At 36.6% G+C, this 16341-nt stretch overlaps 1 protein-coding gene across 2 annotated transcripts in view; it reads left to right on the top strand.

The window, feature by feature from the left end:
* Nucleotides 1-16341, top strand: part of LOC128692193 (uncharacterized) — a 137924-nt gene that overhangs the window by 118107 nt on the left and 3476 nt on the right. For both annotated transcript variants that reach the window (XM_070096496.1, XM_070096497.1), the window contains exon 11: nucleotides 11098-11219. In XM_070096496.1, coding sequence (XP_069952597.1) covers nucleotides 11098-11219 — 122 coding nt within the window. The remainder of the gene's footprint in view (nucleotides 1-11097; nucleotides 11220-16341) is intronic.

The raw sequence follows: 16341 nt of genomic DNA, 5'->3' as shown, positions 1-16341 counted from the left end.
TGTACACAAACCAGACGTGTACACTTCGTTTACAAAACTTACCTTCGCCTGGTTTGTTTACATAACTCTGCGCCTGTACTCTCTCATGCACTCATTCTTTCTCTCTCTCATTTATTCGTTTTATCTCATTTACTTACTCCTGACCCTACATTAAGACTACAAATATTTTAAGGTAAGTAATGAGTGAACTGTATATACATTTTATCGCTCTGGGATGCTTAAATATCATGGAATATATGTGTGGGTGGGGTGGCCTGGTATGGTAGCCCGGCTGACTACCATACATACCACACTTGATTTTTTACAATAAATACTACTCATCTCACCCTATATTTTAAGGTAAGTAATGAGTGAACTGTATATACATTTTATCGCTCTGGGATGCTTAAATATCATAGAATTGTATGTGTGCGTGGGGTGGTCTGGTATGGTAGCCTGGCTGACTACCATACATACCACACTTGATTTCTTACAATAAATACTACTTGTCTCACCCTAGATTAAGACTATAAATATTTTAAGGTAAGTAATGAGTGCACTATGTGTGTATTGTACTTTTTATTGTTTTTTGATGCCTGGTTCTATTGCTAACTTAATATATGTTAGTGTAAACTTGTTATCTAGTGTTTGTATGCATTTGTAAGTGGAAAAAAAGGGTGTTCCACTTTACGGCGGTTTCCACTTTACGGCGGTAGCCTGGAACCTAACCAGCCATATAAGTGGGGCCTTCCTGTATATATAAAAATATATATATATATAAAAATATATATATATATATAAATATATATATATATATATATATATATATATATATATATATATATATATATATATTATTATCACACTGGCCGATTCCCACCAAAGCAGGGTGGCCCGAAAAAGAAAAACTTTCACCATCATTCACTCCATCACTGTCTTGCCAGAAGGGTGCTTTACACTACAGTTTTTAAACTGCAACATTAACACCCCTCCTTCAGAGTGCAGGCACTGTACTTCCCATCTCCAGGACTCAAGTCCAGCCTTCCGGTTTCCCTGAACCCCTTCATAAATGTTACTTTGCTCACACTCCAACAGCACGTCAAGTATTAAAAACCATTTGTCTCCATTCACTCCTATCAAACACGCTCACGCATGCCTGCTGGAAGTCCAAGCCTCTCGCACACAAAACCTCCTTTACCCCCTCCCTCCAACCTTTCCTAGGCCGACCCCTACACTCTTGAAGTCACTCTGTTTCGCTCCATTCTCTCTACATGTCCGAACCACCTCAACAACCCTTCCTCAGCCCTCTGGACAACAGTTTTGGTAATCCCGCACCTCCTCCTAACTTCCAAACTACGAATTCTCTGCATTATATTCACACCACACATTGCCCTCAGACATGACATCTCCACTGCCTCCAGCCTTCTCCTCGCTGCAACATTCATCACCCACGCTTCACACCCATATAAGAGCGTTGGTAAAACTATACTCTCATACATTCCCCTCTTTGCCTCCAAGGACAAAGTTCTTTGTCTCCACAGACTCCTAAGTGCACCACTCACTCTTTTTCCCTCATCAATTCTATGATTCACCTCATCTTTCATAGACCCATCTGCTGACACGTCCACTCCCAAATATCTGAATACGTTCACCTCCTCCATACTCTCTCCCTCCAATCTGATATCCAATCTTTCATCACCTAATCTTTTTGTTATCCTCATAGCCTTACTCTTTCCTGTATTCACTTTTAATTTTCTTCTTTTGCACACCCTACCAAATTCATCCACCAATCTCTGCAACTTCTCTTCAGAATCTCCCAAGAGCACCGTGTCATCAGCAAAGAGCAACTGTGACAACTCCCACTTTGTGTGATTCTTTATCTTTTAACTCCACACCTCTTGCCAAGACCCTCACATTTACTTCTCTTACAACCCCATCTATAAATATATTAAACAACCACGGTGACATCACACATCCTTGTCTAAGGCCTACTTTTACTGGGAAATAATTTCCCTCTTTCCTACATACTCTAACTTGAGCCTCGCTATCCTCATAAAAACTCTTCACTGCTTTCAGTAACCTACCTCCTACACAATACACCTGTAACATCTGCCACTTTGCCCCCCTATCCACCCTGTCATATGCCTTTTCCAAATCCATAAATGCCACAACGACCTCTTTAGCCTTATCTAAATACTGTTCACTTATATGTTTCACTGTAAACACCTGGTCCACACACCCCCTACCTTTCCTAAAGCCTCCTTGTTCATCTGCTATCCTATTCTCCATCTTACTCTTAATTCTTTCAATAATAACTCTACCATACACTTTACCAGGTATACTCAACAGACTTATCCCCCTATAATTTTTGCACTCTCTTTTGTCCCCTTTGCCTTTATACAAAGGAACTATGCATGCTCTCTGCCAATCCCTAGGTACCTTACCCTCTTCCATACATTTATTAAATAATTGCACCAACCACTCCAAAACTATATATATATATATATATATATATATATATATATATATATATATATATATATATATATATATATATATATATATATATATATATATATATATATATATATATGCGCACAATAAGATCACAGTAAACAGGTGACTTCAGAACATGCAAAACAACCACTGTGAAAGAATAGAGAAATTCCAAGCGCTTTTGTGACTACTCACGAAAGCGCTTGGAATTTCTCTATTCTTTCACATTGGTTGTTTTGCATATATATATATAATATATATATGACAGAGTGGATAATGGGGCAATGTGGCAGATGTTGCAGGTGTATGGTGTAGGAGGTAGGTTACTGAAAGCAGTGAAGAGTTTTTACGAGGATAGTGAGGCTCAAGTTAAAGTATGTAGGAAAGAGGGAGATTATTTCCCAGTAAAAGTAGGCTTTAGACAAGGATGTGTGATGTCACCGTGGTTGTTTAACCCTTTGACTGTCGCAACCCCCAATCCTGAGGTGTCTCCTGGTGTCGCAAAATTTAAAAAAAAAAAAATTATTTTTTCTTATGAAATGATAGAGAATCTTTTCCCGATTGTAATGACACCAAAAAAAAACGAAATTTGATGGAAAACTGGAGGAATTATGCTCTCGCGAAGTTAGCGACCTTGGCGATATTTACAAATCGGCGATTTCGCCCACTTTGAGCCCTATTTTCGGCTAATTCCATTGTTCCAGTCGACCAAACTCATAGCTATTTCTTTAGAACTCCATTTTTTCTATCGAATGAGTACAAGAAACTGCCCATTTACCGATTTCAACTACCAAATAATGTGGTCAGAAATTTGCAATTTGGCCAATTTCACGAAAATTAAAAAATATGACAATTTCAAAATAAGGTCCAGAATGAACAATGCAGACATTCCTGGCTCTAAAATAACATTTTCTTTGTTCATCAGTCATGTCTCCAGGCCCCTCTGATATTACTCTTGCTTTCGATTTTGAATTTTTATTCAAACAAAAAATAGAAGACTTACTATTATGCAGACTACTGCAATACTGTAATAATTGTATAAATAACATCAACCCATTCATGACTGCATATTAGAATGGCTACTTGGACATTTATTGGACAATGACATCATTTGTTTACTTTTGAACATTGGCAAAAATCAAACATTTCCCCTACTTTGAGCTCCATTTCCAGGTTCTTTCTATAGTAAAATCAATCAAAATCACCTCTATTTCTATAATATGTTTTCCATTCTATCAAACGAGACCAAGAAAATGAGAATACAACCATAAATACTATACGAAAATAGACCACAATGTCGGCATTTTAATTAAAAAAAATGGTCGGAATTTTTTTTCTCATTATGCAATGCGTGCTCCAGGATTTTTTTATGTGGTGCACACTGGCCACACAGACCCATTCTCTCACATGTGGGCCTACCAGCTTTCTCCTGCTTGATTTGAAGCCGCCAGAATTTATGAGTATATATACGTCAAAACACGGTACCTTGTAAGACGTATATATATACGGCCGCGACAGTCAAAGGGTTAATATATTTATAGATGGGGTTGTAAGAGAAGTAAATGCAAGGGTCTTGGCAAGAGGCGTGGAGTTAAAAGATAAAGAATCACACATAAAGTGGGAGTTGTTACAGTTGCTCTTTGCTGATGACACTGTGCTCTTGGGAGATTCTGAAGAGAAGTTGCAGAGGTTGGTGGATGAATTTGGTAGGGTATGCAAAAGAAGAAAATTAAAAGTGAATACAGGAAAAAGTAAGGTTATGAGGATATCAAAAAGATTAGGTGATGAAAGATTGGATATCAGATTGGAGGGAGAGAGTATGGAGGAGGTGAATGTATTCAGATATTTGGGAGTGGATGTGTCAGCGGATGGGTCTATGAAAGATGAGGTGAATCATAGAATTGATGAGGGGAAAAGGGTGAGCGGTGCACTTAGGAGTCTGTGGAGACAAAGAACTTCGTCCTTGGAGGCAAAGAGGGGAATGTATGAGAGTATAGTTTTACCAATGCTCTTATATGGGTGTGAAGCATGGGTGATGAATGTTGCAGTGAGGAGAAGGCTGGAGGCAGTGGAGATGTCATGTCTGAAGGCAATGTGTGGTGTGAACATTATGCAGAGAATTCGTAGTTTGGAAGTTATGAGGAGGAGCGGGATTACCAAAACTGTTGTCCAGACGGCTGAGGAAGGGTTGTTGAGGTGGTTCAGACATGTAGAGAGAATGGAGCGAAACAGAATGACTTCAAGAGTGTATCAGTCTGTAGTGGAAGGAAGGTGGGGTAGGGGTCAGCCTAGGAAAGGTTGGAGGGAGGGGGTAAAGGAGGTTTTGTGTGCAAGGGGCTTGGACTTCCAGCGGGCATGCGTGACCGTATATATATATATATATATATATATATATATATATATATATATATATATATATATATATATATATATATATATATATATATATATATATATACGTATATATATATATCGGAGGATCTCACCTTCAAGGACCATAACATTGTATCAATCGCATCTGCTAGAAAAATGACAGGATGGATAATGAGAACCTTCAAAACTAGGGAGGCCAAGCCCATGATGACACTCTTCAGGTCACTTGTTCTATCTAGGCTGGAATATTGCTGCACACTAACAGCACCTTTCAAGGCAGGTGAAATTGCCGACCTAGAAAATGTACAGAGAACTTTCACGGCGCGCATAACGGAGATAAAACACCTCAATTATTGGGAGCGCTTGAGGTTCCTAAACCTGTATTCCCTGGAACGCAGGAGGGAGAGATACATGATTATATACACCTGGAAAATCCTAGAGGGACTAGTACCGAACTTGCACATGAAAATCACTCACTACGAAAGCAAAAGACTTGGCAGACGATGCACCATCCCCCCAATGAAAAGCAGGGGTGTCACTAGCACGTTAAGAGACCATACAATAAGTTTCAGGGGCCCGAGACTGTTCAACTGCCTCCCAGCACACATAAGGGGGATTACCAACAGACCCCTGGCAGTCTTTAAGCTGGCACTGGACAAGCACCTAAAGTCAGTTCCGGATCAGCCGGGCTGTGGCTCGTACGTTGGTTTGCGTGCAGCCAGCAGCAACAGCCTGGTTGATCAGGCTCTGATCCACCAGGAGGCCTGGTCACAGACCGGGCCACGGGGACGTTGACCCCCAGAACTCTCTCCAGGTAATACTCCAGGTATATATATATATATATATATATATATATATATATATATATATATATATATATATATATATATATATATATATATATATATATATATATATATATATATATATATATATATATATATATATATATACATATATATATACGTATATGTATATATATATATATATACATATATATATATACGTATATATATATCTGTATATACGTATATATATATATATATATATATATATATATATATATATATATATATATATATATATATATATATATATATATATATATATATATATATATATATATATATATATATATATATATATATATATATATATATATATATATGTATATAATATATATATATATGTATATAATATATATATATATATTTATATATATATATATATGTATATATATATATGTATATATATATATATATATATATATCTATATATCTATATATATATATGTTTATGTATATAATATATATATATATATATATATATATATATATATATATATATATACGTATATACGTTTATGTATATATATATATACGTATATATATATATATATATATATATATATATATATATATATATATATATATATACGTATATATATATATATATATATATATATATATATATATATATATATATATATATATACGTATATATATATTTATATATATATATATACGTATATATATATTATATATATATATATATATATTTTTTTTTTTTTTTATTTACACACCGGCCGATTCCCACCAAGGCAGGGTGGCCCATATATATATATATATATATATATATATATATATATATATATATATATATATATGCAATAAGATCACAGTAAACAGGTGATTTCAGAATATGCAAAACAACCACTCTTATTCCTCGCATCAAGATAGAGTCAAACTGTCTGTTTTCTCATCAATGTTTTTGAGAGCTTTACGAATTTGTAGTCCTGAGTTCATAGATGAGGAAATATCCAAAATTTATGAAGTAGGTAATGATTTAAAATACCCAAGAAATGTAATTGATAAATCTTTTAAAGTTGCTAGAAATACTTTTTACAATCCAAAAAGGGACAACCAGCCTTATTCAACTAAAAATATGTTGGTTCTCCCTTACCATGAAAACTTGGTTGATATGCCTTCTCTTCTTAAGACTTTTAATATTAAAGTTGTATTCAAAAATCTTGATACAGTAAAAAAAACTTCTGATAAAGAATTCCCCCCAAAATGCTGATGGATGTGTCTATAAGATTCCTTGTAAAATTTGCGATAAAGTTTATTACGGTCAAACTGGAAAAAATCTCGAACTAAGATTAAAACAACATAAATATAGCATTAGAACTGGACAAGATTCCAATGCTCTATTTATTCATGTAAGAGATTTTAACCATCCAATTGATTTTCAAAAAGTTGAGAAAGTAGTATCAAACAAGTCCATGGTCGACAGGAATATAATTGAATCTTGTTTCATAAAAAGCAGTTTTGACAATAATATGAATATTTCCTTTGGTTTATATAAATTAGATCCATTTATAATTAATAGAATTTGGGAAGAATTTAATACTACACTGGACAAATAATAATTTTTAAATTTTCTTGGGTAGAATAGTTTGTGGGTGAGTTGTGCATAGGACCTATCCAAGTTGGGTCGGCGCGCGTCAGGTGTTTTAACCATTGTGGGATCTGATAGTGAGGTGCTGGCCAGACCCCTTATATAGCTTCCTTGGATGCTTTACTTTCATAGTTCCTTGATAATGTGAGTAGTCACGAAAGCACTTGGAATTTCTCTATTCTTTCAGAGTGGTTGTTTTGCATATATATATATATATATATATATATATATATATATATATATATATATATATATATATATATATATATATATATATATATATATATATATATATATATATATATATATACATATATACATATATATATATATATATATATATATATATATATTTATATATATATATATATATATATATATATATATATATATATACACACACACACACCTACCATCCGACTTACGACTGAGTTCGGTTCCGAGAAACTGGTCATAAGTCGAAATGGACGTAAGTCGAACTTTACTACTGAGTATCAACATAACATTTTTGTAATGACTTTATTTTATTGTTTTATTTAGGTATTTCATGTTTTACTTTACTTTTTATGCTGTTAGTACTGTATTTTATACTGTAAGGTTTATGATAAACACTGTGTACAACACAGTGTCGAGCAGGTTGAAAGTCGGATGGTAGGTGTATACAGTGGAACCTCAAAAATTGAACTTAATCCGTTCTGGGAGCTAGTTCTAAATTCGAAAAGTCTGAAATTCAAAGCAATATTTCCCGTAAGAAATAATGGAAATACAATTAATCCATTCCAGAAACCCAAAAATATTCACACAAAAAATACATTTTATAGAGATTAATTACAGTTTTACATACAACAAATACTATAGTTTTTAATTATGTATAGTAATACATATAAAATAACATTTTTTACTTACCTTTATTGAAGATTGGTGATGGCATCTGGAAGATAGGGAGGAGGAGAGAGGGAGTTGGGGTTAGTGTTTGGAGGAGAATCCCCCTCCATGAGGACTTCAGGTAAAGCCCTCTCTGGGGTTACTTCCCTTCTCTGTCTTTTAATGCCACTATGACCAGCTTGAGAGTCACTGGACCCCTGTCTCACAAAATAACTGTCCACAGTCCTCTGTTTCTGGCACCTCTTTAACATTTCCCTAAAATGGGACATGGATCTGTCACTGAACTTGTTGCAAAGATGGCTTGTTTCAGCTTGCTCAGGGTGGTCCTTCTGCACAAACATTTGGACATCATTCCACTTGGCACAAATCTCCTTAATCTTTGAAGAAGGCACCTCATCCACTCCCTATATTAACACCTTTCGCAACATCAGCTTCCTTGATTTGTTCTTTCTTTGACAGGATAGAACCGATGGTCGACTTGTTTTTCCCATACATCCTGGCAAGCTCAACAAGTATCACACTACTCTCATACTTCTGTATTATTTCCTTCTTCACATCTACGGTGTTTCTCACTTTCTTTACCACAGGGGTACCACTAGCAAGTTTCTTTGGGCCCATGGCAGCTTATTTCACAGTCCCACAAGCACTAAACATAACGAAATAATCATAAAATGCGGGAATGAGAGCGCTGGTTAGTGTGCACTCAAGCATAAACAAAGCTAGACTGCTCATGGCGCCTGCGCGGGAATGCGGACAGAGCAGGCCGGCAGACAGGTCCCGTACCCGGTGGTCCGAAAATAGGTGCGCGTTCGATAATAGGGACACAGTTTGTCTGAATAAATGGTCCTATTTTCGAAACGTTCGATATGTGATACGTTCGATTTTTGAGGTTCCACTGTATATATATATAGTAGGTCTTAGACAGGGATGTGTAATGTCACCATGGTTGTTTAATATATGTAAAAGAAGTAAATGCTAGGGTGTTCGGGAGAGGGGTGGGATTAAATTATGGGGAATCAAATACAAAATGGGAATTGACACAGTTACTTTTTGCTGATAATATTGTGCTTATGGGAGATTCTAAAGAAAATTTGCAAAGGTTAGTGGACGAGTTTGGGAGTGTGTGTAAAGGTAGAAAGTTGAAAGTAAACATAGAAAAGAGTAAGGTGATGAAGGTATCAAATGATTTAGATAAAGAAAAATTGGATATCAAATTGGGGAGGAGGAGTATGGAAGAAATAAATGTTTTCAGGTACGTACTTGGGAGTTGACGTGTCGGCGGATGGATTTATGAAGGATGAGGTTAATCATAGAATTGATGAGGGAAAAAAGGTGAGTAGTGCATTGAGGTATATGTGGAGTCAAAAAACATTATCTATGGAGGCAAAGAAGGGAATGTATGAAAGTATAGTAGTACCAACACTCTTATATGGGTGTGAAGCTTGGGTTGTGAATGCAGCAGCGAGGAGGTGGTTGGAGGCAGTGGAGATGTCCTGTCTAAGGGCAATGTGTGGTGTAAATATTATGCAGAAAATTCAGAGTGTGGAAATTAGAAGGTGTGGAGTTAATAAAAGTATTAGTCAGAGGGCTGAAGAGGGGTTGTTGAGGTGGTTTGGTCATTTAGAGAGAATGGATCAAAGTAGAATGACATGGAGAGCATTTAAATCTGTAGGAGAAGGAAGGCGGGGTAGGGGTCGTCCTCGAAAAGGTTCGAAGGAAGGGGTAAGAGAGGTTTTGTGGGCGAGGGGCTTGGATTTCCAGCAGGCGTGCATGAGCGTGTTCGATAGGACTGAATGGAGACGAATGGTATTTGGGACCTGACGATCTGTTGGAGTGTGAGCAAGGTAATATTTAGTGAAGGGATTCAGGGAAACCGGTTATTTTTATATAGCCAGACTCGAGTCCTGGAAATGGGAAGTACAATGCCTGCACTCTAAAGGAGGGGTTTCAGGATATTGGCAGTTTGGAGGGATATGTTGTGTATCTTTATACGTATATGCTTCTAAACTGTTGTGTTCTGAGCACCTCTGCAAAAACAGTGATTATGTGTGAGTGAGGTGAAAGTGTTGAATGATGAAAGTATTTTCTTTTTGGGGATTTTCTTTCTTTTTGGGTCACCCTGCCTCGGTGGGAGATGGCCGACTTGTTGAAAAAAAAAATATATATATTTGTTATGTTCAGATTGAATTTAGTAGAGTTAAGCCAAACACTAATTTTCTCTCTGCCAAAGGACGGCCTTGCTTTATAGGCCAAACTGAGCAAATGAACTTAAACCACTCTTCAATACAAAATTAAAGGAATACAGAGACTTCAACAGTATATTTTAGAAATAAGTGAAGAAAGTTTAAATCTAAAACAAAATTAAAATGGGAATTTTTTAATTTTAATTATCTATTTGTCTGTATTATATGTACATTATTATTATAATCAAAAAGAAGCACTAAACCTACAAGGGTCATACAGCATTATATGTACAGTATGTGTAGTTATATGTACACAAAAAGTATTTTGAAAGTTCAATAGCTTGTATGAGATATACAGTAGGAGTTCATGGGGCAAAGAATACTTATCGCTTCTGTCCTAGTGCTGTATGAGATATACAATAGGAGTTAATAGGGCAAAGATTACTTATCGTTACTGTCTTAGTACTGTATGAAATATACAATAGGAGTATAGAGTGAAGAATACTTATCATTACTGTCCTAGTGCTGGCCCTTCATTTTATACCTACTCTTGTCAGTATAAAATAATTAACCTTTGTTATTTCAAAGTATTCATGTGATCTTTATCTCTGACAGTACTATCCTCCCTTTAAATACTGTAATTATATCTTTGCTACCTTACAACATGACACTGAAATATGTAAACTATTTGCTACCAGATAACAGTTTATTATCTTGCCCACAGGTACAGAGACGTACTTAATTAAACTGAAGGCTTCAGACACCCTCAATACTCTCCGCTCTTACCTGAGATCATATCGTGGAGACCATGAAGAGTTTGACATTGTTAGAACTTATCCCTACCAGGCAAGTTACATACATACATACATACATACATACATACATACATACATATATATATATATATATATATATATATATATATATATATATATATAAATAAAGGGAAGGGGGCAAAAGAGATTGTAAAAATTATAGAGGAATAAGTTTACAGAGCATACCAGGAAAAGTGTACGGTAGGGTTATTATTGAAAGAATAAGAGGTAAGACAGAATCAAGTGTTTACATTGAACCATATATGTGAACAGTATTTAGATAAAGGTAGGGAAGTTTTTATTGCATTTATGGATTTAGAAAAGGCATATGATAGAGTGGATTGGGGAGCAATGTGACAGATGTTGCATTTATATGGAATAGGTGGTAAGTTACTAAATGCTGTAAAGAGTTTTTATGAGGATAGTGAGGCTCAAGTTAGGGTGTGTAGAAGAGAGACTACTTTCCGGTAAAAGTAGGTCTTAGACAGGGATGTGTAATGTCACCATGGTTGTTTAATATATTTATAGATGGGGTTGCAAAAGAAGTAAATGCTAGGGTGTTCGGAAGAGGGGTGGGATTAAATTATGGGGAATCAAATACAAAATGGGAATTGACACAGTTACTTTTTGCTGATAATACTGTGCTTATGGGAGATTCTAAAGAAAATTTGCAAAGGTTAGTGGACGAGTTTGGGAGTGTGTGTAAAGGTAGAAAGTTGAAAGTGAACATAGAAAAGAGTAAGGTGATGAGGGTATCAAATGATTTAGATAAGGAAAAATTGGATATCAAATTGGGGGGGGGAGGGGAGTATGGAAGAAGTGAATGTTTTCAGATATTTGGGAGTTGATGTGTCAGCGGATGGATTTATGAAGGATGAGGTTAATCATAGAATTGATGAAGGAAAAAAGGCGAGTGGTGCGTTGAGGTATATGTGGAGTCAAAAAACGTTATCTATGGAGGCAAAGAAGGGAATATATGAAAGTATAGTAGTACCAACACTCATATATGGGTGTGAAGCTTGGGTTGTAAATGCTGCAGCGAGGAGACGGTTGGAGGCAGTGGAGATGTCCTGTCTAAGGGCAATGTGTGGTGTAAATATTATGTAGAAAATTCGGAGTGTGGAAATTAGGAGAAGGTGTGGCGTTAATAAAAGTATTAGTAAGAGGGCTGAAGAGGTGTTGAGGTGGTTTGGTCATTTAGAGAGAATGGATCAAGGTAGAATGACATGGAGAGCGTATAAATCTGTAGGGGAAGGAAGGCGGGGTATGGGTCGTCCTCGAAAAGGTTGGAGGGAGGGGGTAAAGGAGGTTTTGTGGGCGAGGGGCTTGGACTTCCATCAAGCATGCGTGAGCATGTTAGATAGGAATGCATGGAGACAAATGGTATTTTGGACCTGACGAGCCGTTGGAGTACGAGCAGGGTAATATTTAGTGAAGGGATTCAGGGAAACCAGTTATTTTTATATAGCCGGACTTGAGTCCTGGAAATGGGAAGCACAATGCCTGCACTTTAAAGGAGGGGTTTGGGATATTGGCAGTTTGGAGGGATATGTTGTATCTTTATACATATATGCTTCTAAACTGTTGTATTCTGAGCACCTCTGCAAAAACAGTGATTATGTGTGAGTGAGGTGAAAGTGTTGAATGATGATGAAAGTATTTTCTTTTGGGGGATTTTCTTTCTTTTTGGGTCAACCTGCCTCAGTGGGAGACGGCCAACTTGTTAAAAAAAAAAGAAAAAAAAATATATATATATATATACAGCCTCTCTTCCCTTAACGGTGTACTCATTTACCAACATTTAAAAATATACCAGAAATGTTATAAATGGTGTAAAGGTGACATTAAAACAATATCAAAGATGGTTGACACAAACTCACTACCATTATAGTATGCTCCTCACTTAGCGACGATTTCGTTTAACAACGTAGCCTTAGGAATGGAACTCTGTTGTTAAGTGAGAAGAGGCTGTATTATATACGCATTATATTTAACATACAGGATGACCCCAAAAAAAAAAGTGCTCTTACCATCATTCACACTATTGCTGTCTTTGCAGAGGCATAGAGATACAGCAGTTTAGATGTCACTCTAAACAGAAAATATCCCAACCCCCTCCTTTAAAGTGCAGGAATTATACTTCCCATCTCCAGGACTCAAATCTGGCTAACTGGGTTCCCTGAATCTTTCTACAAAATATTACCTTCCTCACACTCCAACAGCTTGTCAAGTCCCAAAAACCATTTGTCTCCATTCACTCCTATCTAACATGCTCACACATGCTTGCTGCATGTCCAAGCCCCTTGCACACAAAACCTCTTTTATCCCTTCCTTCCATTCTTTCCTAGAACAACCCCTACCCCTCCTCCCCTCCACTATTGATTTATACAGCCTCCAAGTCTTCCTATAGCCTAATTAATCTCAAGTTAATTTTAAGTTTGTCCAAAATGCTCTGCATGCAAGGGGCTTTTGACATGTACACTTAACTATTATAGTCCTTTGTACATCTATGTATCATGTCAAAATAAAATATTATTATTATTATTATTATTATTATTATTATTATTATTTTGTAGGTAGTAGGTTGGTAGACAGCAACCACCCAGGGAAGTACTACCGTCCTGCCAGATGACTGTGAAACAGAAACCTGTAACTGTTTTGCATGATGGTAGGATTGCTGGTTTCTTTTTCTGTCTCATAAACACACTAGATAACAGGGATATCTTGCTACTCCTACTTACACTTTGGTCATACTTCACAGACACGCACATGCATATATATATACATACATCTAGGTTTTTCTCCTTTTTCTACATAGCTCTTGTTCTTCTTTATTTCTTCTATTGTCCATGAGGAAGTGGAAAAGAATTTTTCCTCCGTAAGCCATGCGTGTCGTATGAGGCGACTAAAATGCCGGGAGCAATGGGCTAGTAACCCCTTCTCCTGTAGACATTTACTAAAAAAGAGAAGAAAAACTTTATAAAACTGGGATGCTTGAATGTGCGTGGATGTAGTGCGGATGACAAGAAACAGATGATTGCTGATGCTATGAATGAAAAGAAGTTGGATGTCCTGGCCCTAAGTGAAACAAAGCTGAAGGGGGTAGGGGAGTTTCGGTGGGGGGAAATAAATGGGATTAAATCTGGAGTATCTGAGAGAGTTAGAGCAAAAGAAGGGGTAGCAGTAATGTTGAATGATCAGTTATGGAAGGAGAAAAGAGAATATGAATGTGTAAATGCAAGAATTATGTGGATTAAAGTAAAAGTTGGATGCGAGAAGTGGGTCATAATAAGCGTGTATGCACCTGGAGAAGAGAGGAATGCAGAGGAGAGAGAGAGATTTTGGGAGATGTTAAGTGAATGTATAGGAGCCTTTGAACCAAGTGAGAGAGTAATTGTGGTAGGGGACTTGAATGCTAAAGTAGGAGAAACTTTTAGAGAGGGTGTGGTAGGTAAGTTTGGGGTGCCAGGTGTAAATGATAATGGGAGCCCTTTGATTGAACTTTGTATAGAAAGGGGTTTAGTTATAGGTAATACATATTTTAAGAAAAAGAGGATAAATAAGTATACTAGATATGATGTAGGGCAAAATGACAGTAGTTTGTTGGATTATGTATTGGTAGATAAAAGACTGTTGAGTAGACTTCAGGATGTACATGTTTATAGAGGGGCCACAGATATATCAGATCACTTTCTAGTTGTAGCTACACTGAGAGTAAAAGGTAGATGGGATACAAAGAGAATAGAAGCATCAGGGAAGAGAGAGGTGAAGGTTTATAAACTAAAAGAGGAGGCAGTTAGGGAAAGATATAAACAGCTATTGGAGGATAGATGGGCTAATGAGAGCATAGGCAATGGGGTTGAAGAGGTATGGGGCAGGTTTAAAAATGTAGTGTTAGAGTGTTCAGCAGAAGTTTGTGGTTACAGGAAAGTGGGTGTGGGAGGGAAGAGGAGCGATTGGTGGAATGATGATGTAAAGAGAGTAGTAAGGGAGAAAAAGTTAGCATATGAGAAGTTTTTACAAAGTAGAAGTGATGCAAGGAGGGAAGAGTATATGGAGAAAACGAGAGAGGTTAAGAGAGTGGTGAAGCAATGTAAAAAGAGAGCAAATGAGAGAGTGGGTGAGATGTTATCAACAAATTTTGTTGAAAATAAGAAAAAGTTTTGGAGTGAGATTAACAAGTTAAGGAAGCCTAGAGAACAAATGGATTTGTCAGTTAAAAATAGGAGAGGAGAGTTATTAAATGGAGAGTTAGAGGTATTGGGAAGATGGAGGGAATATTTTGAGGAATTGTTAAATGTTGATGAAGATAGGGAAGCTGTGATTTCGTGTATAGGGCAAGGAGGAATAACATCTTCTAGGAGTGAGGAAGAGCCAGTTGTGAGTGTGGGGGAAGTTTGTGAGGCAGTAGGTAAAATGAAAGGGGGTAAGGCAGCCGGGATTGATGGGATAAAGATAGAAATGTTAAAAGCAGGTGGGGATATATTTTGGAGTTATTGGTGCAATTATTTAATAAATGTATGGAAGAGGGTAAGGTACCTAGGGATTGGAAGAGAGCATGCATAGTTCCTTTGTAAGAAGGCAAAGGGGACAAAAGAGTGCAAAAATTATAGGGGGATAAGTCTGTTGAGTATACCTGGTAAAGTGCATGGTAGAGTTATTATTGAAAGAATTAAGAGTAAGACGGAGAATAGGATAGCAGATGAACAAGGAGGCTTTAGGAAAGGTAGGGGGTGTGCGGACCAGGTGTTTACAGTGAAACATATAAGGGAACAGTATTTAGATAAGGCTAAAGAGGTCTTTGTGGCATTTATGGATTTCAAAAAGGCGTATGACAGGGTGGATAGGGGGGCAATGTGGCAGATGTTGCAGGTGTATGGTGTAGGAGGTAGGTTACTGAAAGCAGTGAAGAGTTTTTACGAGGATAGTGAGGCTCAAGTTAGAGTATGTAGGAAAGAGGGAAATTATTTCCCAGTAAAAGTAGGCCTTAGACAAGGATGTGTGATGTCACCGTGGTTGTTTAATATATTTATAGATGGGGTTGTAAGAGAAGTAAATGCGAGGGTCTTGACAAGAGGCTTGGAGTTAAAAGATAAAGAATCACACATAAAGTGGGAGTTGTCACAGTTGCTCTTTGATGATGACACTGTGCT

The sequence above is a fragment of the Cherax quadricarinatus genome, chromosome 53 (assembly GCF_038502225.1).
Source record: "Cherax quadricarinatus isolate ZL_2023a chromosome 53, ASM3850222v1, whole genome shotgun sequence".
NCBI classification, from domain to species: Eukaryota; Metazoa; Arthropoda; class Malacostraca; order Decapoda; family Parastacidae; genus Cherax; species Cherax quadricarinatus.
Note: the sequence above shows the minus strand (reverse complement) of the source record. Positions and strands in the feature narration are given on the sequence as shown.